Source organism: Pseudophryne corroboree, chromosome 4, assembly GCF_028390025.1.
Source record: "Pseudophryne corroboree isolate aPseCor3 chromosome 4, aPseCor3.hap2, whole genome shotgun sequence".
In the NCBI taxonomy this organism is placed as follows: domain Eukaryota; kingdom Metazoa; phylum Chordata; class Amphibia; order Anura; family Myobatrachidae; genus Pseudophryne; species Pseudophryne corroboree.
In genome coordinates, this window is record NC_086447.1 from 5,500,741 (window position 1) to 5,526,363 (window position 25,623).

General features: G+C 45.5%; 1 protein-coding gene across 1 annotated transcript in view; it reads right to left on the reverse strand.

The window, feature by feature from the left end:
• Positions 1-25,623, reverse strand: part of EMILIN1 (elastin microfibril interfacer 1) — a 201,510-nt gene that overhangs the window by 138,677 nt on the left and 37,210 nt on the right. The window contains exon 2 of the mRNA XM_063917286.1: positions 2,576-2,701. Within this exon, the coding sequence (XP_063773356.1) occupies positions 2,576-2,701 (126 nt within the window). The remainder of the gene's footprint in view (positions 1-2,575; positions 2,702-25,623) is intronic.

Genomic DNA, 25,623 nt, shown 5'->3' on the forward strand with positions numbered 1-25,623 from the left:
ACTCTAGGGTATAACATTAACTAGGGCCCTACTCTAGGGTATAACATTAACTAGGACACTACTCTAAAGCATAACATTAACTAGGGCACTACTCTAGGGTATAACATTAACTAGGGCACTACTCTAGGGTATAACATTAACTAGGACACTACTCTAAAGCATAACATTAACTAGGGCACTACTCTAGGGTATAACATTAACTAGGGCACTACTCTAGGGTATAACATTAACTAGGGCCCTACTCTAGGGTATAACATTAACTAGGGCCCTACTCTAGGGCTTAACATTAACTAGGACACTACTCTAGGGCTTAACATTAACTAGGGCACTACTCTAGGGTATAACATTAACTAGGACACTACTCTAGGGCATAACATTAACTAGGACACTACTCTAGGGTATAACATTAACTAGGGCACTACTCTAGGGCATAACATTAACTAGGGCACTACTCTAGGGCATAACATTAACTAGGACACTACTCTAGGGTATAACATTAACTAGGGCCCTACTCTAGGGTATAACATTAACTAGGGCCCTACTCTAGGGTATAACATTAACTAGGGCCCTACTCTAGGGTATAACATTAACTAGGGCCCTACTCTAGGGTATAACATTAACTAGGGCCCTACTCTAGGGTATAACATTAACTAGGACACTACTCTAAAGCATAACATTAACTAGGGCACTACTCTAGGGTATAACATTAACTAGGGCACTACTCTAGGGTATAACATTAACTAGGACACTACTCTAAAGCATAACATTAACTAGGGCACTACTCTAGGGTATAACATTAACTAGGGCACTACTCTAGGGTATAACATTAACTAGGGCCCTACTCTAGGGTATAACATTAACTAGGGCCCTACTCTAGGGCTTAACATTAACTAGCACACTACTCTAGGGCTTAACATTAACTAGGGCACTACTCTAGGGTATAACATTAACTAGGACACTACTCTAGGGCATAACATTAACTAGGACACTACTCTAGGGTATAACATTAACTAGGGCACTACTCTAGGGCATAACATTAACTAGGGCACTACTCTAGGGCATAACATTAACTAGGACACTACTCTAGGGTATAACATTAACTAGGGCCCTACTCTAGGGTATAACATTAACTAGGGCCCTACTCTAGGGTATAACATTAACTAGGGCCCTACTCTAGGGTATAACATTAACTAGGGCCCTACTCTAGGGCATAACATTAACTAGGACACTACTCTAGGGCATAACACTAACTAGGGCACTACTCTAGGGTATAACATTAGCATTAGCTAGGCACTACTATGGGGAATACTATTAACTAGGCACTACTATGGGGAATACCATTAGCTAGGCGCTACTATGGGGAATACTATTAGCTAGGCACTACTATGGGGAATACCATTAGCTAGGTGCTACTATGGGGAATACCTTTAGCTATACACTACTATGGGGAATACCTTTAGCTAGGCGCTACTATGGGGAATACCTTTAGCTATACACTACTATGGGGAATACCTTTAGCTAGGCACTACTATGGGGAATACCTTTAGCTAGGCGTTACTATGGGGAATACCTTTAGCTAGGCGTTACTATGGGGAGTACCTTTAGCTAGGCGCTACTATGGGGAATACCTTTAGCTAGGCGCTACTATGGGGAATACCTTTAGCTAGGCGCTACTATGGGGAATACCTTTAGCTAGGCGTTACTATGGGGAATACCATTAGCTAGGCGCTACTATGGGGAATACCATTAGCTAGATGCTACTATGGGGAATACCTTTAGCTAGGCACTACTATGGGGAATACCATTAGCTAGACGCTACTATGGGGAATACCTTTAGCTAGGCGCTACTATGGGGAATACCATTAGCTATACACTACTATGGGGAATACCTTTAGCTAGGCGCTACTATGGGGAATACCATTAGCTAGACACTACTATGGGGAATACCTTTAGCTAGGCGCTACTATGGGGAATACCATTAGCTAGACGCTACTATGGGGAATACCATTAGCTAGATGCTACTATGGGGAATACCATTAGCTATACACTACTATGGGGAATACCATTAGCTAGATGCTACTATGGGGAATACCATTAGCTATACACTACTATGGGGAATACCATTAGCTAGATGCTACTATGGGGAATACCATTAGCTATACACTACTATGGGGAATACCATTAGCTAGACACTACTATGGGGAATACCATTAGCTAGATGCTACTATGGGGAATACCATTAGCTATACACTACTATGGGGAATACCATTAGCTAGATGCTACTATGGGGAATACCTTTAGCTAGGCGTTACTATGGGGAATACCTTTAGCTAGGCGTTACTATGGGGAATACCTTTAGCTAGGCGTTACTATGGGGAATACCATTAGCTAGACACTACTATGGGGAATACCATTAGCTAGACACTACTATGGGGAATACCTTTAGCTAGGCGTTACTATGGGGAATACCATTAATTAGGACACTACAATATGGAAGAAAGAGTTGTCTCCTAGAATAATTGGGCTGTGGCCCCTTCAGTATGTTGCTACGGGGCCCATAATGTTTCATACTCACATGACTGTGCGTGGGCACTGGATCTGCCCCCAGATGCAGGGCTGGTATTCTGGCTTTACGTAGGTCTCTACCCCATCTTCCACCATACAGCTCACGGTGCGGGTCACCACGTAGGCACACCAGTTCCTGTAGGGGACACGGATGTATTAGCACAGGCGGAAATGATTACTGGAGGTGGTAAATGTCGGAGCGTATCATAGTGTTATGTGCGGCGATGAGGATTATATAAGAGATATCACAACTGATCGTTATCTATGGAACATTATTTCCCTATTATGGTAAGATCACTATAATATCCATTATCAGGTAAGAATCTTAGTAATATATCCTCATTGCTTGGACATTACATTACAGTTTTTATTAATAAATACTCTATTCCTTCTACACGACTAGGTCCCTGTGGCCGGAGACCCGGACCACATGGCCAAGATGGCGGCTGTGCCACTACCGCCTATCACTGCCAAAATTTCAAGGACCATATGCGTGGCACAAAGCGCAGTGTGTAATGACATTTGTAATGTACAGAAATACATCTCTAGTATAAAACTAGATAACAATAGAATTCTAAATAAGTGTAAACGTCCGTCAGTTCAGGGTATGCTAAGCACTAACGATACCAGCAGGCCACGGCAGCCACGCAAGTCCAGCTGTGCACTTAGTGATGTCACTGATTGTAATGATACTTTGCTGTGACTGTGTGCGGTTGTTGTTCCTGCCCTGCTGCCCTGGAACTGTTCATTTGTAGCGCATGCTATCACTGAATCACTGTGTCCCCGGCGCTTCAGTGATTTCATAGACCGCCGTGCAGTATTCCTGTATTACAAGGAGAACTTTATTTACACCCTAGACCTTTACAGTGCAGTCCGTGAGTGGCCCGCTTGTCAGGGCTTGCTGTTGTACTGTATACTGTAGTGCCATATCCATCTGCAGCTCTTGTATTCCACTATAGCAGTGATTTTCAACCTTTTTTTTACTCGCGGCACACCGAACAATATTTTAAAATTGCCAAGGCACACCATCAGTTCCCCACAGAAAAAAAACTAAAAACACACATTGGCCATCACAGTAAACACAGAATCCACACATACATTGATTTTCCTGTGTAGGCCAATCACATTATTCCCCACATAAATCATGTTACTCCCTACATAAATCGCATTGCTCCCCACATAAATCATGTTGCTCACACATAAATCAATCACATTTCTCCCCACATAAATCCTATTGCTCCCCACATGAATTATTCACATTGTTCCCCCCCATAAATCCTATTGCTCCCCACAGGAGAAATAACATAACAAATATTAGCCCCTACTGATTAGCTGTCCTCCTCCCTGTCCCTCAGTGGCGGGGGTTGTTCATAGTGTAGTGCTGCGAATACTGAGCAGCGGGCGGTCGGGCAGGTGTGGATGTGGGTGGGAAGGAAAGCTGTGTATGCAGGCGGTAACTGGAAGATGTGTATGCAGGCGGTAACTGGAAGATGTGTATGCAGGCGGGTGGGCTGGGTGGTGAGACGCGGCGGCTGTGACCTATGATATCACATCGTTTTCAAGGCATAGGTCATGGCCGGAGCATGACTGATCCTCTAAGAAGAGCCCGGGCCAACAGTTCACTCTGAAGGTGCAGGAAGCTGCTCTGGCTCTGCGGCACACCTTGCAACTGGTCACGGCACACTAGTGTGCCACGGCACACTGGTTGAAAAAGCCTGCACTATAGTTTTCATTAGTAGAGCAACTGCCACCCAGTGGTGAAGCTGTGACTTGCATGCTGTGGATCCTCCTGCACCTAAGCACGCCATATTACGCCTTACCCATACCATACCCTCCAACATTTTACACATAAAAATCGGTACAAATTCAAAATGGGGCATGGCCACGGGTAAAGGCCTTTCTGCTGCGGGGTACACTGGGCTCCACAGGGAATGCCATTGGGGTGTAGAGTAGTGATGTGCACGGCAAATTTTTCGGGTTTTGGTTTTGGGTTCGGTTCCGCGGCCGTGTTTTGGGTTCGAACGCGTTTTGGCAAAACCTCACCGAATTTTTTTTGTCGGATTCGGGTGTGTTTTGGATTCGGGTGTTTTTTTCAAAAAACCCTAAAAAACAGCTTAAATCATTGAATTTGGGGGTCATTTTGATCCCATAGTATTATTAACCTCAATAACCATAATTTCCACTCATTTCCAGTCTATTCTGAACACCTCACACCTGACAATATTATTTTTAGTCCTAAAATTTGCACCGAGGTCGCTGGATGGCTAAGCTAAGCGACACAAGTGGCCGACACAAACACCTGGCCCATCTAGGAGTGGCACTGCAGTGTCAGGCAGGATGGCCCTTCCAAAAAATACTCCCCAAACAGCACATGACGCAAAGAAAAAAAGAGGCGCAATGAGGTAGCTGTGTGAGTAAGCTAAGCGACCCTAGTGGCCGGCACAAACACCTGGCCCATCTCACGCAGGATGGCCCTTCCAAAAAATACTCCCCAAACAGCACATGACGCAAAGAAAAAAAGAGGCGCAAGCTCTTCCCGTCCAGTGTTGGGAAGGTCAGGCATCGCAACCGACACAATTGGACTCTACTTTGGGATTTGTGATTTCGAAGAACGCACAGTTCTTTGCTGTGCTTTTGCCGCAAGTCTTTTCTTTTTTCTAGCGAGAGGATGAGTGCTTCCATCCTCATGTGAAGCTGAACCACTAGCCATGAACATAGGCCAGGGCCTCAGCCGTTCCTTGCCACTCCGTGTCGTAAATGGCATATTGGCAAGTTTACGCTTCTCCTCAGACGCTTTTAATTTTGATTTTTGGGTCATTTTTTTACTGATCTTTTGTGCTTTGGATTTTACATGCTCTGTACTATGACATTGGGCATCGGCCTTGGCAGACGACGTTAATGGCATTTCATCGTCTCGGCCATGACTAGTGGCAGCAGCTTCAGCACGAGGTGGAAGTGGATCTTGATCTTTCCCTATTTTTTTAACCTCCACATTTTTGTTCTCCATATTTTGCGCACAACTAAAAGCCACCACAGGTATACAATGTAGATGGGTGGATAGTATAGTATTATATTACTTATGGACGACGAGTGCACTGACGACACAGAGGTAGGTACAGCCGTGGCCTACCGTACTGCTGCTTATATATATAATATACTGTATAACGGACCTGGTGGACACTGTCAGCAGACTGCTAAACTAGTATGAAGAAAAAAACAACAACACAGGTATACAATGTAGATGGATGGATAGTATAGTATTATATTACTTATGGACGACGAGTGCACTGATGACACAGAGGTAGATACAGCCGTGTGCTATGCAAGAAAAAGTGGTAGAATTTGTATCAATTGCTTGATACACGTTCTGGCGCTAAGATTGTGCTGGTTCTCTAAGCAGCTGTTAGAGTGAGAGGTAGTCAATCTCTCATATACTGCAAAAACAACATAAAAAAACATAAAAACAGCGCTAATAAAGAAATTGAAAAACAGGTGTTTCCTTAAAAAGAATTATATACGTTTTAATATTTCATATAAATAAAAGAGAAACTCTCATGGATATACACCATAGATTAATGGAGCCTCTAAAGCCAGTCTCTGACCCTCGACAGGTAAATGTACACACCTCTTAAAATAAACAATGTCCCTGTGACCGGTCACAATATCAATAGGATCCTCAATTTGGATATGCAGACGAGTCCAATCTTGTAATATATTTACCAGGAATATAGTGGATGGCCGGGTATCCCACCTAGCGAAGATGCAGAGGCTAACTCAGATCCAACGCCGATGTTTATGGTGGTTTTCCCTCTATTAATTTTCCACATCCATGGATTAGAGATGTCCAAGATGGCGGTGACTGCAATGGTGTCCTGGAGGTGACTGAGGTGTCTGGGTCAGGGCTGGTATCCAGCCCTGACCCAGACACCTCAGTCACCTCCAGGACACCATTGCAGTCACCGCCATCTTGGACATCTCTAATCCATGGATGTGGAAAATTAATAGAGGGAAAACCACCATAAACATCGGCGTTGGATCTGAGTTAGCCTCTGCATCTTCGCTAGGTGGGATACCCGGCCATCCACTATATTCCTGGTAAATATATTACAAGATTGGACTCGTCTGCATATCCAAATTGAGGATCCTATTGATATTGTGACCGGTCACAGGGACATTGTTTATTTTAAGAGGTGTGTACATTTACCTGTCGAGGGTCAGAGACTGGCTTTAGAGGCTCCATTAATCTATGGTGTATATCCATGAGAGTTTCTCTTTTATTTATATGAAATATTAAAACGTATATAATTCTTTTTAAGGAAACACCTGTTTTTCAATTTCTTTATTAGCGCTGTTTTTATGTTTTTTTATGTTGTAGATACAGCCGTGGCCTACCGTACTGCTGCTTATATATATAATATACTGTATAACGGACCTGGTGGACACTGTCAGCAGACTGCTAAACTAGTATGAAGAAAAAAAAACCCCACAGGATTGTTTTTCAGGCAGACAAACGTATACTGGACTGGTGGTCACTGTCAGCAAAACTGTGCACTGTACTCCTGCTATAACTGCTCCCCAGTCCCCACAATTAGGCAGTGTGAGCAGAGCAGTGCACTCAGCACAGATATATCATGCAGCAGTGCAGCACACTGAGTGAGAACAGATATGGTGGTCGGAGCGTTTTTTTCAGGCAGAGAAACAAAGGATTAAACTCACTGGTGGTATAATCAAAACCCTGCACTGTACTCCAGCTGCTCCCCGTCCCCAATCCTCCCCACAATTATAACTAACTAAGTCACTCTGTGTTCTACTATAACGGAGAGGACGCCAGCCACGTCCTCTCCCTATCAATCTCAATGCACGTGTGAAAATGGCGGCGACGCGCGGCTCCTTATATAAAATCCGAGTCTCGCGAGAATCCGACAGCGGGATAATGACGTTCGGGCGCGCTCGGGTTAACCGAGCAAGGCGGGAGGATCCGAGTCGCTCGGACCCGTGTAAAAAAAAAGTGAAGTTCGGGCGGGTCGGATTCCGAGGATCCGAACCCGCTCATCACTAGTGTAGAGTAGGATCTTGATCCGAGGCACCAACAGGCTCAAAGCTTTGACCTTCTTCCCGAGATGCATAGCGCCGCCTCCTATTTCACCCTTCCTCCGTGCACAGGAACTCAGTTTTGTAGTTGGTGCCATGCAGTGCAAGCATACAACAGGGGGGCTGCTCCAGCAGCCCTGAGAAGAAGCTTTTAAAGAAAAATGAAGACTTCAAGGGCCGCAGCAGAGACACTGACTGTGTTAGATGTCAGTCACACATCTCCTGCTGCAGCTCCATCACCTCCCCCAGCCGCGCTGTACACTCCCGCGCCCTAATTGCCGGGTACTTACAGCGGAGGCTCCGTTTTTTTCCAGTTAGTCACACACATGACCGCTGTTCTCCAGGATCGCGTGGCCGCACTCAAGGAGGAGGTAAGTGGGTGCCCCGGCGGGACCCACTGTAAATCGCGATCCCGCGCGGCCGTTGGGAGGTGGGCCGCGCGCGCTGGCGCGTACACTGTGGCAGTACAGGGACCCCACTAGACCACCAGGGCAAGGGCACAGGTCGGTTTTCTCTCATAAACCATTTCTATAAGCCCCCAGTACCCGATGGTGAAGTCCAGCAGGGGGATAAGGCTCTGACCTGTAGCCCCTCCCCCAGCCCCAGTGCGCCATTTAGAGTAAATGTTCCTGCCCTGGAGCTGCATATCTCACCCTCACTCCCTGCCAGCGTTTGGGCGCCATTAGGACAAGCAGAGCTAATCCTGGGACTGTTTGGGCAAATCCTCCTCTGTAAAGCCGCCTGGTTGTCAGCGCTGTGCATTTTACAGGACACTTAAGTATTCTACATGTCTACTGACAGTGCATTTAGTCAGGGTTATATAGTACAAGTACCCTGTGATATACATCCAGTCTTTACTGTGCATTGTTATATCTATTGAGTGTATAGCTATACTTAGTACTACTCTGTATTGCTAGTCCAGTGCAGTTTTATTGCATGTCATAATTTCTGCATTGTACAATGTGACTCTGTGTGTGTGCATGTAGCTGCTGTGTGACCTCCATTTCGTGTCTCTCACTCAGATTGCTATCCCTATATTCTATAACCTGAGGGGGCTAAGTACGTCAGGTTTATCATTTAATATAGGTATTTCACAAGATATACTCACTGTGTTTTTGTCTTTGTGATTTTTAGTTACCATATACCTCTTGAGTCCCTGTTTGTGCTGTTACACTGCACAGGGGGTTCTTGTCAGGTATTGTGCTGCTGATATTGGGGGTCATTCCGAGTTGTTCGCTTGTTGCCTATTTTCGCTATGCTGCGATTTGTTGCTAATTGCGCATGCGCAAGGTACGCAGGGCGCATGCGCTTAGTTATTTAACTAAAAACTTAGCAGTTTTGCTGTGGATCCTGCGGCGCTTTTCAGTCGCACTGCTGATCGGTGAGTGATTGACAGGAAAGGGGCGTTTCTGGGTGGTAACTGAGCGTTTTCCGGGAATGTGCTAAAAAACGCAGGCGTGCCAGGGAAAAACGCAGGAGCGGCTGGAGAAATGGGGGAGTGGCTGGCCGAACGCAGGGCGTGTTTGTGACGTCAAACCAGGAACTAAACGGACTGAGGTGATCGCAGTCTAGGAGTATGTCTGGAGCTACTCAGAAACTGCAGGGAATTATTTAGTAGCAGTTCTGCTAATCTTTCGTTCGCTATTCTGCTAAGCTAAGATTCACTCCCAGAGGGCGGCGGCCTAGCGTGCGCAATGCTGCTAAAAGCAGCTAGCGAGCGAACAACTCGGAATGAGGGCCATTGTACTGTGTTGCCCTGTATTGAACTTTCAGATATGTCAGCTACAATGGGCAATAGTGCTGGGGCTGATCCCACATTGCGTTGTGGTGACGCTGCAGACACATTTCAGGATAACATAGCAGCTGAGGGTTCAGGTTCTGGGGGATCCTTACCCCCTAGTGGGACTGTAGCAACGGGAGTTCAAAATGACCCACCTTGGGCTACTTTTTCCACGCTATTGAGTATGCTGGTAACTAGACTAACGTCCCCTATGGGACCTCCTGTGCCGGTACAACCCTTATGGTCCCTGCGGTTAACCCGCCATGGGCAGATCAACTGTCCAATCAGTTACAGCAATTGAACCAATCACTGACTACACAGAAGTATAACCCTCGCCCGCCTAAGACCAAGGGGTCCTCTAAGCGGGCCATTACTTCCTCACAATCCACCAACGTCCCAGATACCTCGTCTGATGAGGATGGCGTATATACTGACCCCACAGATTCTGACCCTGATGCTTCTGATGGGGAGTCTGTCTCACAGGTGGATGTTCCTGACTTGTTGGAGGCTATCAGGACCATTCTTCAAATTACTGATGACCCGGAGCCTGACGCTGCCCCTAAGAAACCGGACAGGTTTAAATGTCAGAAAGTGGTTAAACAAGTTTTACCTCATTCTGACCATTTAGTTGACATTCGTCAGGAATCCAGGGAAAATCCAGGAAAGAAAGTCACATCTCACAAGAAGATGCTGGCTCGCCATCCCCTCGTGGCGTAGCTAAGTAAAAATTGGGAGACACCTCCGCCAGTGGATTCGCAGGTGGCGCAGCTGGTTGTATCCTCAGCTCTGCCTGTAACCACCATCACTTCGCTGAACCGATGGATAAACGTGTGGAGGGTTGTTTAAAGGCAATTTACACCCTCACTGGTGCCTCGCATAGGACCACTATTGCAGCGACATGGGCTGCAGAGGTTGTTGAAGCGTGGGCTCAGGAGCTGGAGGCGGAGCTACCTTCCAACGCTTCTGATCATGCCAGACAATGTCTGTCGTATATTGTCACAGCATCTCATTACATTTAGGAGGCGGCTTCTGATGACGGTATTCTGGCGGCCAAGGCTTCTACTACGTCCATCTTGGCTCGCCAGATTCTCTGGTTGCGGTCCTGGTTGGAGGATCTGGACTCTAAGAAAACCCTGGAGGTGCTCCTTATTAAGAGAGACATTCTTTTTGGAGAAGACCTCAACAAGATAGTGGCTGACTTAGCTTCTGCTAAGACGGCATTAAAAATAAAGAATGTGTGGATTCTGGCGCACTCAAGGTATCAGCCCAATCCTAACCCTCCTATGATCTGCCCAAATCAAGATCACACAAAGAAATGCTTAAAATAGAAAGATGGAGGAAAGCTCAAAGGCACTACTGTGCTAACATATAACTATCAGAGAATACAATGAGAATGTACATCACATGAATTCTTTGCAGTCCTTTGTTAATTTCTTTATGTCGTCCCAGTGACTTCCAGGTGTTGCATACATGCAAAAACAAAAAAATAAACACAAAATGTGCGGTACTGTTTTTTATGGTAAAATTTCTGTGAATTCTCCAGCGAAAAAGAGCCCTGTGTTGTGTGAGTTTCTTGATAGTAGATAGAGATAGTTCCTCACCACCACTTCACAGGGACAAATAAACGTACCAAGACTCACTTGGCGTTTTATATCACCACACATATAAAGGTATCGTTTATACTTCTGATCATCACACGTAAGAGATATTTCGTTCAATAGAACGTACCACACTCACTTTTCAGCAGGTGAAATTCTACATGTAGCGGTTTCTAAAAACAGACGGGAACACTCCTCTCTCCAAGAATTGATCAGAGTCTCAGCTCCTCTGTGGCTGGTTGATAGGGCTGCAGGACTGCTACACTGGCTGGGTTGGCTGCCCAAGGCTTCTACTACGTCCATATTGGCTCGCAAGATTCTCTGGTTGCGGTCCTGGTCGGTGGATCTGGACTCTAAGAAAACCCTGGAGGTGCTCCTTATTAAGAGAGACATTCTTTTTGGAGAAGACCTCAACAAGATAGTGGCTGACTTAGCTTCTGCTAAGACGGCATTAAAAATAAAGAATGTGTGGATTCTGGCGCACTCAAGGTATCAGCCCAATCCTAACCCTCCTATGATCTGCCCAAATCAAGATCACACAAAGAAATGCTTAAAATAGAAAGATGGAGGAAAGCTCAAAGGCACTACTGTGCTAACATATAACTATCAGAGAATACAATGAGAATGTACATCACATGAATTCTTTGCAGTCCTTTGTTAATTTCTTTATGTCGTCCCAGTGACTTCCAGGTGTTGCATACATGCAAAAACAAAAAAATAAACACAAAATGTGCGGTACTGTTTTTTATGGTAAAATTTCTGTGAATTCTCCAGCGAAAAAGAGCCCTGTGTTGTGTGAGTTTCTTGATAGTAGATAGAGATAGTTCCTCACCACCACTTCACAGGGACAAATAAACGTACCAAGACTCACTTGGCGTTTTATATCACCACACATATAAAGCTATCGTTTATACTTCTGATCATCACACGTAAGAGATATTCCGTTCAATAGAACGTACCACACTCACTTTTCAGCAGGTGAAATTCTACATGTAGCGGTTTCTAAAAACAGACGGGAACACTCCTCTCTCCAAGAATTGATCAGAGTCTCAGCTCCTCTGTGGCTGGTTGATAGGGCTGCAGGACTGCTACACTGGCTGGGTTGGCTGCCCAAGGCTTCTACTACGTCCATATTGGCTCGCAAGATTCTCTGGTTGCGGTCCTGGTCGGTGGATCTGGACTCTAAGAAAACTCCTGGAGGTGCTCCTTATTAAGAGAGACATTCTTTTTGGAGAAGACCTCAACAAGATAGTGGCTGACTTAGCTTCTGCTAAGATGGCATGTCTACCTAGTACTGCTCCTTCAGTGCCAAAGGCTAAGAGTACTCCCTTTGCTCCTTTCATCCTTCAGGGAAAGCAGAAGGTCAGGTGTACCCGAAACAGGTTTGCACTTCCAATCCCAATAAGCCCAAACCCAAACGGGCCTGGGCTGGCCGTCAGCCTGCTTCTAAAACTGACAAGCCTGCCACATGACGGGGCAGGCCTCCCTCTGGGGGATCCCAGGGTGGGGGGCCGACTTCTAGGGTTTACCCAGGAATGGTTGGAGACCACTTCCGATGCCTGGGAACAGGAAGTCGTCACTTGAGGTTACGCCGTATCCTTCAGAAATCATCCCCCTCATCGATTTTGCCTGACAGACGTCCCTTCGGATCAGGTGAAGACAAAAACTCTTCATTCGGTGGTACAGTCCCTCCTGGACACAGGAGTGGTAATACAGGTGCCTCTGGCTCAGAGAGGCAAGGGGTACTATTCACCACTGTTCCTAGTCCCAAAACCAAATGGGTCTTCCTGGCCCATTCTCAACCTCAAGTCCTTGAACAAATTTGTGAAGGTCTCCAAGTTTCGTATGGAAACTCTTAGATCTATTGTTCTGGCCTTGGAACCTGGGGACTATATGGTCTCCCTGGACATACAGGATGCTTACCTGCATATTCTGATTGCAGTGTCACATCAGCAGTACCTGAGGTTTGCGGTTGGCAACCTCAATTACCAATTTTGGGCGTTACCTTTTGGTTTGACCACGGCCCCGCAAGTCTTCACCAAGGTCATGGCAGTAATGACGGCTGTACTCCGCCGTCAAGGGGTCAGGATCCTACCGTATCTGGACGACTTGTTGATCCTGGCAAATTTCCCAGAAATTCTACTACGCCATCTGGATCTGACTATCCGGTTTCTACAAACCTATGGGTGGCTCATCAACTGGAAGAAATCTTCCCTGTCCCTGCTCAGAGCATGGTGCACCTGGGGGCGTTGTTGGACACGCTCAATTCCATTCCTGCCCCCTGCAGAAGCTGATTCTTTCCAAGTGGGACGGCCTGCCTCACCGGATCAGGTCTCACCTGATTTCCTTGTCTCCGGAAGTCCATCTGTCCCTGAGCTGGTGGCTTCAGGACCAACGATTGAGCAGGAGTCATCCCTTCTGGATCTCCAACTGGGTCCTTCTGACGACGGATACCAGTCTGAGAGGTTGGGGTGCTGTGTTGGAGCAACACTCCCTTCAGGGTCGGTGGACCAAGGAGGAGTTTCTCCTCCCGATCAACATTCTGGAATTGCGGGCGGTGTTCAACTCACTGAACTTGGCCCAGCATTTAATACAGAACAGACCTGTTCAAGTACAGTCAGACAACGTCACCACGGTTGCACACATCAATTATCAAGGTGGCACTTGTAGCCGCATGCCAATGAGGGAAGTATCACAGATTCTTCAGTGGGCGGAACACCATCTGCCAGCCATATCGGCAGTATTCATTCCGGGGTTCCTAAACTGGGAAGCGAACTTTCTCAGTCGACAGGACGTACATGCCAGAGAGTGGAGCCTCCATCCAGAAGTGTTTCAACTCCTCGTGGACAGGTGGGGCCTTCCAGATTTGCAAAGCCGGCCCTAACCAATATGATGCCCTAGGCAAGATTTTGGCTGGTGCCCCCTAACACCGCCACTAGTTCTGCAGAAGATGCCTGGCATGAGTCATCTGGCAGCTCTGATAACGTCTGGCGCCTTTAGTTTCTGAAAATGCATCTTATTTGCATTACTATGTGGCTAGGATGCACAAGCAGCTTCTGCTGATTAAAATAATATGCAGCATGCCTATATTCTGTGTGCAACTGTGGCTGTATCTGCATACAAAATGCTACATTACAGTGATTTCCAGGAATACACTGCAATGTAGTATTTCGTATGCAGATACAGCCGCAGTCACACACAGAATATAGGCATGCCGCATATCATATTAATCAGCAGAAGCTGCTGGTGCCCCTAAGCATACCAAATGCCCTAGGCATTTGCCTAGTTTGCCTATGCCTAAGGCCGGCTCTGCAGATGTGGACCTGATAGCGTCTTGACACAATCACAAGGATCCGGTTTTCGGAACAAGGACAAGGCATCCTCAAGCAGCGTTCGTGGACGCACTGGCAATTCCATGGAACTTTCAGCTGCCATACGTGTTCCCTCCAGTGTCACTCCTGCCCAGAGTAATAAGGAAGTTCAAGCAAGAAGGAGAAATCCTACTTCTGATCACTCCCGCGTGGCCCAGACGACATTGGTTCTCAGACCTTCAGGGTCTCTCGATACTGTCCCCTCCTCTTCCACAGCGCCCAGATCTCCTCGTTCAGGGCCCCTGTGTATATCAGGATTTAGCCCGGTTGGCTTTGACGGCGTGGTTCTTGAAGCTTCCGTCTTGAGGGCCAAAGGATTTTCTGAGGCGGTCATTCAAACCATGTTAAAGGCCCGGAAACAGGTTTCTGGCCGGATTTACCATAGGGTCTGGAATTCTTACTTTGCTTGGTGCGCATCTAACAATCATGACGCTTACAAGTTTAGTACGGCCAAACTTTTGGCCTTTCTACAACAGGGCCTGGACTTGGGCCTTCGTCTGGCCTCCATCAAGGTTCATATTTCTGCCTAGTCGGGTTGGTTTCAGAGAAAAATTGCGACTTTACCCGATGTGCATACATTCACTCAGGGCATATTGTGGATTCAACCTCCTTATGGCCCTGCCTGTGGCTCCTTGGGACCTGTCAGTGGTTCTGGAGGCATTGCAAGGGTCTCCGTTTGAGCCTCTTGATTCTGCAGACCTTAAGTGGCTTTCTCTTAAGGTATTGTTTCTGCTGGCTATTGCCTCTGCTAGATGGGTGTCGGATTTGGGTGCCTTGTCTTATAGGGCACCTTATCTGTTTTTCACTGTGATCGGGTGGTTCTTAGAACACGTCCCGGGTATTTACCTAAGGTGGTGTCTTCTTTCAACCTTAATCAGGAGATCGTGGTTCCGGCCTTTGCCTCTCCTGACTTATCTTCCAAAGAGTGGTCTTTGAATGTGGTACGGGCTCTCCGTATCTATGTGAAGAGAACTGCCTCCATCAGGAAGTCGGATTCTCTCTTTGTTCTGTTTGGTTTTCACAAATGTGTCTGGCCTGCTCACAAGCAGACCCTGGTCAGATGGATTAGAATGGTGATTGCACATGCTTATGTACAGGTCTTCCAGCTCCTGCTACCATAAAGGCCCATTCTACTCGGTCGGTTGGACCTTCTTGGGTGGCCCGCCGTGGTGCAACCCTTGAACAATTGTGCAAGGCGGCTACGTTGTCCTCAGTGAGCACGTTCATAAGGTTCTATGCCTTCAATACTTCCGCCTCCCAGGATGCTTCCTTTGGACGCCGGGTTCTTGTGCCCGCTCAGTGCATCCCCTCCCATAAGGAACTGCTTTAGGACATCCCCATTGTCCATTCTTTGTGGAGCCCAGTGTACCCCTCAGCAGAAAACGAGTTTTATGGTAAGAACTTACCGTTGTTAAATCTCTTTCTGCGAGGTACACTGGGCTCCACAGGGCGCCCACCCTGACGCACTTAGCTTCTTTGGGTTGGTATGGCATTAGCCGCTGACACTTCTCTTGTTGTGAGAATGTGGTGTACGTGGCTACTAACAGTTGTCGTCTCTTTTGCCTGCTACTGCATTGGACTCACAAAGGGGGTGGCGCTATGCATTCTGGGAAGAAGGTCAAAGCTTTTAGCCTGTTAGTGCCTCGGATCAAGATACGACTCTACACCCCGATGTTATTCCCTGTGGAGCCCAGTGTACCTTGCAGAAAGAGATATAACAATGGAAAGTTCTTACCATTAATCTTGTTTTTTCCTATACTTTCAATGGAAGTTTGGAGAGCCAAAAATCGGTACAGACCATAAAAAAAAGGTACAGTACCTGCCATAAAGGTACAGCTGGAGGGTATGCCATACTTGCCTACTCTCGCAGATTCTGTGGGAGACACCCGGATTATGGGTAGTCCCCTGCAGCCCCGAAAGAGTGGGCCCCCCTCCCGCATTCTGCCCACTTCCTAATAAAGTGAGTAGAATGTGAAGATAAATATGAAAAAAGTGGACACAACAGAGGGGGTGTGGCCTACTGACACAATCATATGGTAATTGCATCATTGTAGCACTGCCGTATGCAAATTCGAGCCAACCGAGCACTTTTCCCTGTGAGGGGGAGGGGCCTAACAACATGATTTGCTCGGCCCCGCCCCCATTGCTACCCACATGCTTCTCCTCTCAGGGCATCTCCTGGAGAGAGATAATGTAGGCAAGCATGACCTTACCACACCAACCTGCAATATATTTATGCCGCGACTAAGCTACGGCAAGGATCAGCATGGCTACATGTGTGTATGATAAAGCAGTTTGTGTGTTAGGAAGGCAGCTGGGATTGTTATATGATAGTTCTATGAAAGGAAGAAGGAAGTCTGGTTTGACATGTAAGCTGTATTTATATTTCATTAGCTAGTCTGATTGGTTCAGGGAACACGGCGCATTTACCCCTGTTGTACTGTGTGTCAGGACGAGATAAAAGCAGGGCATGCGAGCCCTGATAAGAACTGTACTGCTGTATACCCCCAGTGCTCTGACACACTTCCTGCAGTGCTCTGACACACTTCCTGCAGTGCTCTGACACACTCTATCTGCAGAGCTCTGACACACTTCCTGCAGTGCTCTGACATACTATCTGCAGTGCTCTGACACACTTCCTGCAGTGCTCTGACACACTTCCTGCAGTGCTCTGACACACTTCCTGCAGTGCCCTGACACTCTATCTGCAGTGCTCTGACACACTTCCTGCAGTGCTCTGACATACTATCTGCAGTGCTCTGACACACTTCCTGCAGTGCTCTGACACACTTCCTGCAGTGCTCTGACACACTTCCTGCAGTGCTCTGACACACTTCCTGCAGTGCTCTGACACTCTATCTGCAGTGCTCTGACACTCTATCTGCAGTGCTCTGACACTCTATCTGCAGTGCTCTGACATACTTCCTGCAGTGCTCTGACATACTTCCTGCAGTGCTCTGACACACTTCCTGCAGTGCTCTGACACACTTCCTGCATTGCTCTGACACACTTCCTGCAGTGCTCTGACATACTATCTGGTGTGCTCTGACATACTTCCAGCATTGCTCTGACACACTCGATCTGCAGTGCTCTGACACACTTCCTGCAGTGCTCTGACATACTCTATCTGCAGTGCTCTGACACACTTCCTGCAGTGCTCTGACATACTTCCTGCAGTGCTCTGACATACTTCCTGCAGTGCTCTGACACACTCTATCTGCATTGCTCTGACACACTTCCTGCAGTGCTCTAACATAGAAATATAGAAACATAGAAACATAGAATTTGTCGGCAGATAAGAACCACTTGGCCCATCTAGTCTGCCCCTTTTTTTTTTTTATATTATTTTTATCTCTAACCTTATTTGATCCTTATTTCTTTGTAAGGATATCCTTATGTCTATCCCGTGCATGTTTAAATTGCTCTACTGTCTTAGCCTCTACCACCTCTGATGGGAGGCTATTCCACTTGTCCACTACCCTTTCTGTGAAATAATTTTTCCGCAAATTTCCCCTGAACCTCCCCCCCTCCAGTCTCAGTGCATGTCCTCGTGTCCTATTGCTTCTCTTCATTTGGTGAATGTTTCCCTCCTGGACTTTGTTAAAACCCTTGATATATTTGAAAGTTTCTATCATGTCCCCTCTTTCCCTTCTCTGCTCCAAACTATACATAGAGATTTCTTAGTCTTTCCGGGTAAGTTTTGTGATGTAGGCCATGCACCATTTTAGTTGCCCTTCTTTGTACAGTTTCTAATGTATTAATATCCTTTTGAAGATATGGCCTCCAGAACTGAATACAGTATTCTAGATGAGGCCGTACCAATGACCTATACAGTGGCATTATTACTTCTTTCTTTCTGCTGCTGATTCCCCTCCCAATGCAGCCAAGCATCTGACTAGCCTTCCTCATTGCCTTGTTACATTGCTTACCTGCCTTTATGTCACCTGAGATAGTGACTCCTAGATCCCTTTCCTCCTCAGTAGTTTCCAGTATAGTGCCATTAATACTATATTTATTCTTTATGTCACCTGAAATAGTGACTCCTAGATCCCTTTCCTCCTCAGTAGTTCCATTATAGCGCCATTAATACTATATTTATCCTTTATGTCACCTGAGATAGTGACTCCTAGATCCCTTTCCTCCTCAGTAGTTTCCAGTATAGTGCCATTAATAATATATTTATCCTTTATGTCACCTGAAATAGTGACTCCTAGATCCCTTTCCTCCTCAGTAGTTTCCATTATAGCGCCATTAATACTATATTTATCCTTTATGTCACCTGAGATAGTGACTCCTAGATCCCTTTCCTCCTCAGTAGTTTCCAGTATAGTGTCATTAATACTATATTTATCCTTTATGTCACCTGAGATAGTGACTCCTAGATCCCTTTCCTCCTCAGTAGTTTCCAGTATAGTGCCATTAATACTATATTTATCCTTTATGTCACCTGAGATAGGGACTCCTAGATCCCTTTCCTCCTCAGTAGTTACCAGTATAGTGCCATTAATACTATATTTATCCTTTATGTCACCTGAAATAGTGACTCCTAGATCCCTTTCCTCCTCAGTAGTCTCCAGTATAGTGCCATTAATACTATATTTATCCTTTATGTCACCTGAAATAGTGACTCCTAGATCCCTTTCCTCCTCAGTAGTTTCCAGTATAGTGCCATTAATACTATATTTATCCTTTATGTCACCTGAAATAGTGACTCCTAGATCCCTTTCCTCCTCAGTAGTTTCCAGTATAGTGCCATTAATACTATATTTATCCTTTATGTCACCTGAGATAGTGACTCCTAGATCCCTTTCCTCCTCAGTAGTTCCCAGTATAGCGCCATTAATACTATATTTATCCTTTATGTCACCTGAAATAGTGACTCCTAGATCCCTTTCCTCCTCAGTAGCTTCCAGTATAGTGCCATTAATACTATATTTATCCTTTATGTCACCTGAAATAGTGACTCCTAGATCCCTTTCCTCCTCAGTAGTTTCCAGTATAGTGCCATTAATACTATATTTATCCTTTATGTCACCTGAAATAGTGACTCCTAGATCCCTTTCCTCCTCAGTAGTCTCCAGTATAGCGCCATTAATACTATATATATCCTTTATGTCACCTGAGATAGTGACTCCTAGATCCCTTTCCTCCTCAGTAGTTTCCAGTATAGCACCATTATTACTATATTTATCCTTTATGTCACCTGAAATAGTGACTCCTAGATCCCTTTCCTCCTCAGTAGTTTCCAGTATAGTGCCATTATACTATATTTATCCTTTATGTCACCTGAAATAGTGACTCCTAGATTCCTTTCCTTCTCAGTAGTTTCCAGTATAGTGCCATTAATACTATATTTATCCTCTATGTCACCTGAAATAGTGACTCCTAGATCCCTTTCCTCCTCAGTAGTTCCCAGTATAGTGCCATTAATACTATATTTATCCTTTATGTCACCTAAGATAGTGACTCCTAGATCCCTTTCCTCCTCAGTAGCTCCCAGTATAGTGCCATTAATACTATATTTATCCTTTATGTCACCTGAAATAGTGACTCCTAGATCCCTTTCCTCCTCAGTAGTTTCTAGTATAGTGCCATTATACTATATTTATCCTTTATGTCATCTGAAATAGTGACTCCTAGATCCCTTTCCTCCTCAGTGGTTTCCAGTATAGTGCCATTAATACTATATTTATCCTTTATGTCACCTGAAATAGTGACTCCTAGATCCCTTTCCTCCTCAGTAGTGTCCAGTATAGTGCCATTAATACTATATATATCCTTTATGTCACCTGAAATAGTGACTCCAAGATCCCTTTCCTCCTCAGTATCTCCCAGTATAGTGCCATTAATACTATATTTATCCTTTATGTCACCTGAAATAGTGACTCCTAGATCCCTTTCCTCCTCAGTAGTTTCCAGTATAGTGCCATTAATACTATATTTATCCTTTATGTGACCTGAAATAGTGACTCCTAGATCCCTTTCCTCCTCAGTATCTCCCAGTATAGTGCCATTAATACTATATTTATCCTTTATGTCACCTGAAATAGTGACTCCTAGATCCCTTTCCTCCTCAGTAGTTTCCAGTATAGTGCCATTAATACTATATTTATCCTTTATGTCACCTGAAATAGTGACTCCTAGATCCCTTTCCTCCTCAGTAGTTCCCAGTATAGCCCCATTAATACTATATTTATCCTTTATGCCACCTGAAATAGTGACTCCTAGATCCCTTTCCTCCTCAGTAGTCTCCAGTATAGCGCCATTAATACTATATTTATCCTTTATGCCACCTGAAATAGTGACTCCTAGATCCCTTTCCTCCTCAGTAGTTTCCAGTATAGTGCCATTAATACTATATTTATCCTTTATGTCACCTGAGATAGTGACTCCTAGATCCCTTTCCTCCTCAGTAGTTCCCAGTATAGTGCCATTAATACTATATTTATCCTTTATGTCACCTGAAATAGTGTCTCCTAGATCCCTTTCCTCCTCAGTAGTTTCCAGTATAGTGCCATTAATACTATATTTATCCTTTATGTCATCTGAAATAGTGACTCCTAGATCCCTTTCCTCCTCAGTAGTTTCCAGTATAGTGCCATTAATACTATATTTATCCTTTATGTCACCTGTAATAGTGACTCCTAGATCCCTTTCCTCCTCAGTAGTTTCCAGTATAGTGCCATTAATACTATATTTATCCTTTATGTCGCCTGTAATAGTGACTCCTAGATCCCTTTCCTCCTCAGTAGTTTCCAGTATAGTGCCATTAATACTATATTTATCCTTTATGCCACCTGAAATAGTGACTCCTAGATCCCTTTCCTCCTCAGTAGTTTCCAGTATAGTGCCATTAATACTATATTTATCCTTTATGTCACCTGAGATAGTGACTCCTAGATCCCTTTCCTCCTCAGTAGTTTCCAGTATAGTGCCATTAATACTATATTTATCCTTTGTCACCTGAGATAGTGACTCCTAGATCCCTTTCCTCCTCAGTATCTCCCAGTATAGTGCCATTAATACTATATTTATCCTATATGTCACCTGAGATAGTGACTCCTAGATCCCTTTCCTCCTCAGTAGTTTCCAGTATAGTGCCATTAATACTATATTTATCCTTTATGTCACCTGAGATAGTGACTCCTAGTTCCCTTTCCTCCCCAGTAGTTCCCAGTATAGTGCCATTAATACTATATTTATCCTTTATGTCACCTGAAATAGTGACTCCTAGATCCCTTTCCTCCTCAGTAGTTTCTAGTATAGTGCCATTAATACTATATTTATCCTTTATGTCATCTGAAATAGTGACTCCTAGATCCCTTTCCTCCTCAGTAGTTTCCAGTATAGTGCCATTAATACTATATTTATCCTTTATGTCATCTGAAATAGTGACTCCTAGATCCCTTTCCTCCTCAGTAGTTTCCAGTATAGTGCCATTAATACTGTATTTAGCTTTAGGATTTTTGAGACCCAAGTGCATGATTTTGCATTTTTTGGCATTAAACTGTAATTGCCAGACTCTTGACCATTCCTCTAGTCTACCTAGATCCTCAATCATTTGTTTTACCCCACCTGGTCTGTCTACCCTGTTGCATACCTTTGTGTCATCTGCAAAAAGGCATACTTTCCCTTTAATGCCATTTGCAATGTCACCAATAAAGATATTAAAAAGCACTGGTCCAAGTACAGATCTCTGGGGTACTCCACTGGTAACATTTCCCTCCTGTGAATGCACTCCATTTACCACAACTCTCTGTTTTCTATCCTTCAACCAAGATCTTATCCATTCAATAATCCTAATATCCAATCCCAAACTTTCAAGTTTATTTAGCAGTCTGCGATGTGTAACTGTGTCAAAAGCCTTACTAAAGTCTAGATAAGCTATATCCATGGCTCCACCTTTATCCATCACTTTAGTCACACAGTCAAAAAAGTCAATAAGATTTGTTTGACATGATCTCCCCCCAGTGAATCCATGCTGTTTGGGATCCAGTAAATTGCCGGATTTGAGATAATCTACAACTCTTTCTTTTAAGAGTGTTTCCATCAATTTCCCTACTACTGATGTAAGACTCACTGGTCTGTAGTTGTTTGCCTCTTCCTTGCTTCCACTTTTGTGCAGTGGGACTACGTTTGCTCTTTTCCAGTCCCCTGGAATTACTCCTGTAGCTAGTGACTGGTTGAATAATTCTGTCAATGGTGCTACCAGCACCTCTTTAAGTTCTTTTAGTATCCTTGGATGTATCCCATCTGGCCCCATAGATTTGTCCACTTTCAGCTTTGAGAGTTCTGTTAGGACCTTCTCCTCTGTAAATGTACTTGTGTAATTTTCCTGAATATCCCTGCAACTTAACTGTGGCCCCTTCCCCTCTCTTTCAGTAGTAAATACTGAGCAAAATAATCATTAAGATGATCTGCTATTAAATTGTCTCCTTCAACAAGACTCCCAGTGTCCGTCTTTAGTTTTATAATTCCGCCTTTTGTTTTTCTCCTTTCGCTTATATACCTAAAAAAAGTTTTGCCTCCTTTACCCACTGACTGGGCCATTTTCTCCTCAGCTTGTGCCTTTGCACATCTGATTACCTTCTTTGTCTCCTTCTGTCTAACAAGATATATCTTTTTGTCTTCATTATTTTGTGTCTGCTTATATTTCCTAAAAGCCATCTTTTTTGCTCTCACAATATTTGCTACTTCTTTTGCAAACCACACTGGCTCTGACACACTTCCTGCAGTGCTCTGACATACTATCTGCAGTGCTCTGACACACTTCCTGCAGTGTTCTGACATACTTCCTGCAGTGCTCTGACACACTCTATCTGCAGTGCTCTGACACTCTATCTGCAGTGCTCTGACATACTCTATCTGCAGTGCTCTGACACACTTCCTGCAGTGCTCTGACATACTTCCTGCAGTGCTCTGACACACTCGATCTGCAGTGCTCTGACACACTTCCTGCAGTGCTCTGACACACTATCTGCAGTGCTCTGACACACTTCCTGCAGTGCTCTGACACGCTCCATCTGCAGTCCTGCAGTGCTCTGACACGCTTCCTGCAGTGCTCTCACAATTCAGGCAGTACTCTGGCAGGCTCCATGCAGGAATCTGTACTCATGGCTCCTGGCACTGAGCAGTGAATGTAATAAGTGCTCCTGGTGCTCTGCAGTGGATATGTGGTAAGTGCTCCTGGTGCTGAGCAGTGGATATGTGGTAAGTGCTCCCGGTGCTCTGCAGTGGATATGTGGTAAGTGCTCCCGGTGCTGAGCAGTGGATATGTGGTAAGTGCTCCCGGTGCTCAGCAGTGGATATGTGGTAAGTGATCCCGGTGCTCTGCAGTGGATATGTGGTACGTGCTCCTGGTGCTCTGCAGTGGATATGTGGTAAGTGCTCCTGGTGCTCTGCAGTGGATATGTGGTAAGTGCTCCCGGCGCTCTGCAATGGATATGTGGTAAGTGCTCCTGGTGCTCTGCAGTGGATATGTGGTAAGTGCTCCTGGTGCTCTGCAGTGGATATGTGGTAAGTGCTCCCGGTGCTGAGCAGAGGATATGTGGTAAGTGCTCCTGGTGCTCTGCAGTGGATATGTGGTAAGTGCTCCCGGTGCTCTGCAGTGGATATGTGGTAAGTGCTCCCGGTGCTCTGCAGTGGATATGTGGTAAGTGCTCCCGGTGCTCTGCAGTGGATATGTGGTAAGTGCTCCCGGTGCTCTGCAGTGGATATGTGGTAAGTGCTCCCGGTGCTCTGCAGTGGATATGTGGTAAGTGCTCCCGGTGCTGAGCAGTGGATATGTGGTAAGTGCTCCCGGTGCTCTGCAGTGGATATGTGGTAAGTGCTCCCGGTGCTCTGCAGTGGATATGTGGTAAGTGCTCCCAGTGCTGAGCAGTGGATATGTGGTAAGTGCTCCCAGTGCTGAGCAGTGGATATGTGGTAAGTGCTCCCAGTGCTGAGCAGTGGATATGTGGTAAGTGCTCCCGGTGCTCTGCAGTGGTTATGTGGTAAGTGCTCCCGCTGCTGAGCAGTGGATATGTGATAAGTGCTCCCGGTGCTCTGCAGTGGATATGTGGTAAGTGCTCCCGGTGCTCTGCAGTGGATATGTGGTAAGTGCTCCCGGTGCTCTGCAGTGGATATGTGGTAAGTGCTCCCAGTGCTGAGCAGTGGATATGTGGTAAGTGCTCCCAGTGCTGAGCAGTGGATATGTGGTAAGTGCTCCCGGTGCTGAGCAGAGGTAAGTGCTCCCGGTGCTGAGCAGAGGTAAGTGCTCCCGGTGCTGAGCAGAGGTAAGTGCTCCCGGTGCTGAGCAGAGGTAAGTGCTCCCGGTGCTGAGCAGAGGTAAGTGCTCCTGGTGCTGAGCAGAGGTAAGTGCTCCGGTGTAGATACAGGTTATGTGTCTTTTTTGGGATAATAGTTTTTATTACATTTTTAGAGAAACAAGAAAACAATAAAATTAGCGTTTACATAAAATGTTCCAAAAAATAACAGAATTGAGTAAACAGAAATGTACATAATACAATAACACGAGGGCAGAGCGCTCAATGCGCCAATCGTGTACGCCTAATCATGGCAACAAAGAAATAAAATACATAATAAAAGTAGAACCGGGAGAAGAAGTAGAGCAGATAGGGAAATTAGATAAAGTTGCAGGAGAGCGACACACCAGCGGGACATAAAGAGAAGCGGCATAACCAGACATTGGTATACCGGGGTAGATGGGGAATAGCTGTTACAGTAAGGTAGAAGCGGTGTAACCAGACATCGGTATACCGGGGTAGATGGGGAATAGCTGTTACAGTAAGGTAGAAGCGGTGTAACCAGACATTGGTATACCGGGGTAAATGGGGAATAGCTGTTACAGTAAGGTAAAAGCGGCATAACCAGACATTGGTATACCGGGGTAGATGGGGAATAGCTGTTACAGTAAGGTAGAAGCGGTGTAACCAGACATCGGTATACCGGGGTAGATGGGGAACAGCTGTTACAGTAAGGTAGAAGCGGTGTAACCAGACATCGGTATACCGGGGTAGATGGGGAATAGCTGTTACAGTAAGGTAGAAGCGGTGTAACCAGACATTGGTATACCGGGGTAGATGGGGAATAGCTGTTACAGTAAGGTAGAAGCGGTGTAACCAGACATTGGTATACCGGGGTAGATGGGGAATAGCTGTTACAGTAAGGTAGAAGCGGTGTAACCAGACATTGGTATACCGGGGTAAATGGGGAATAG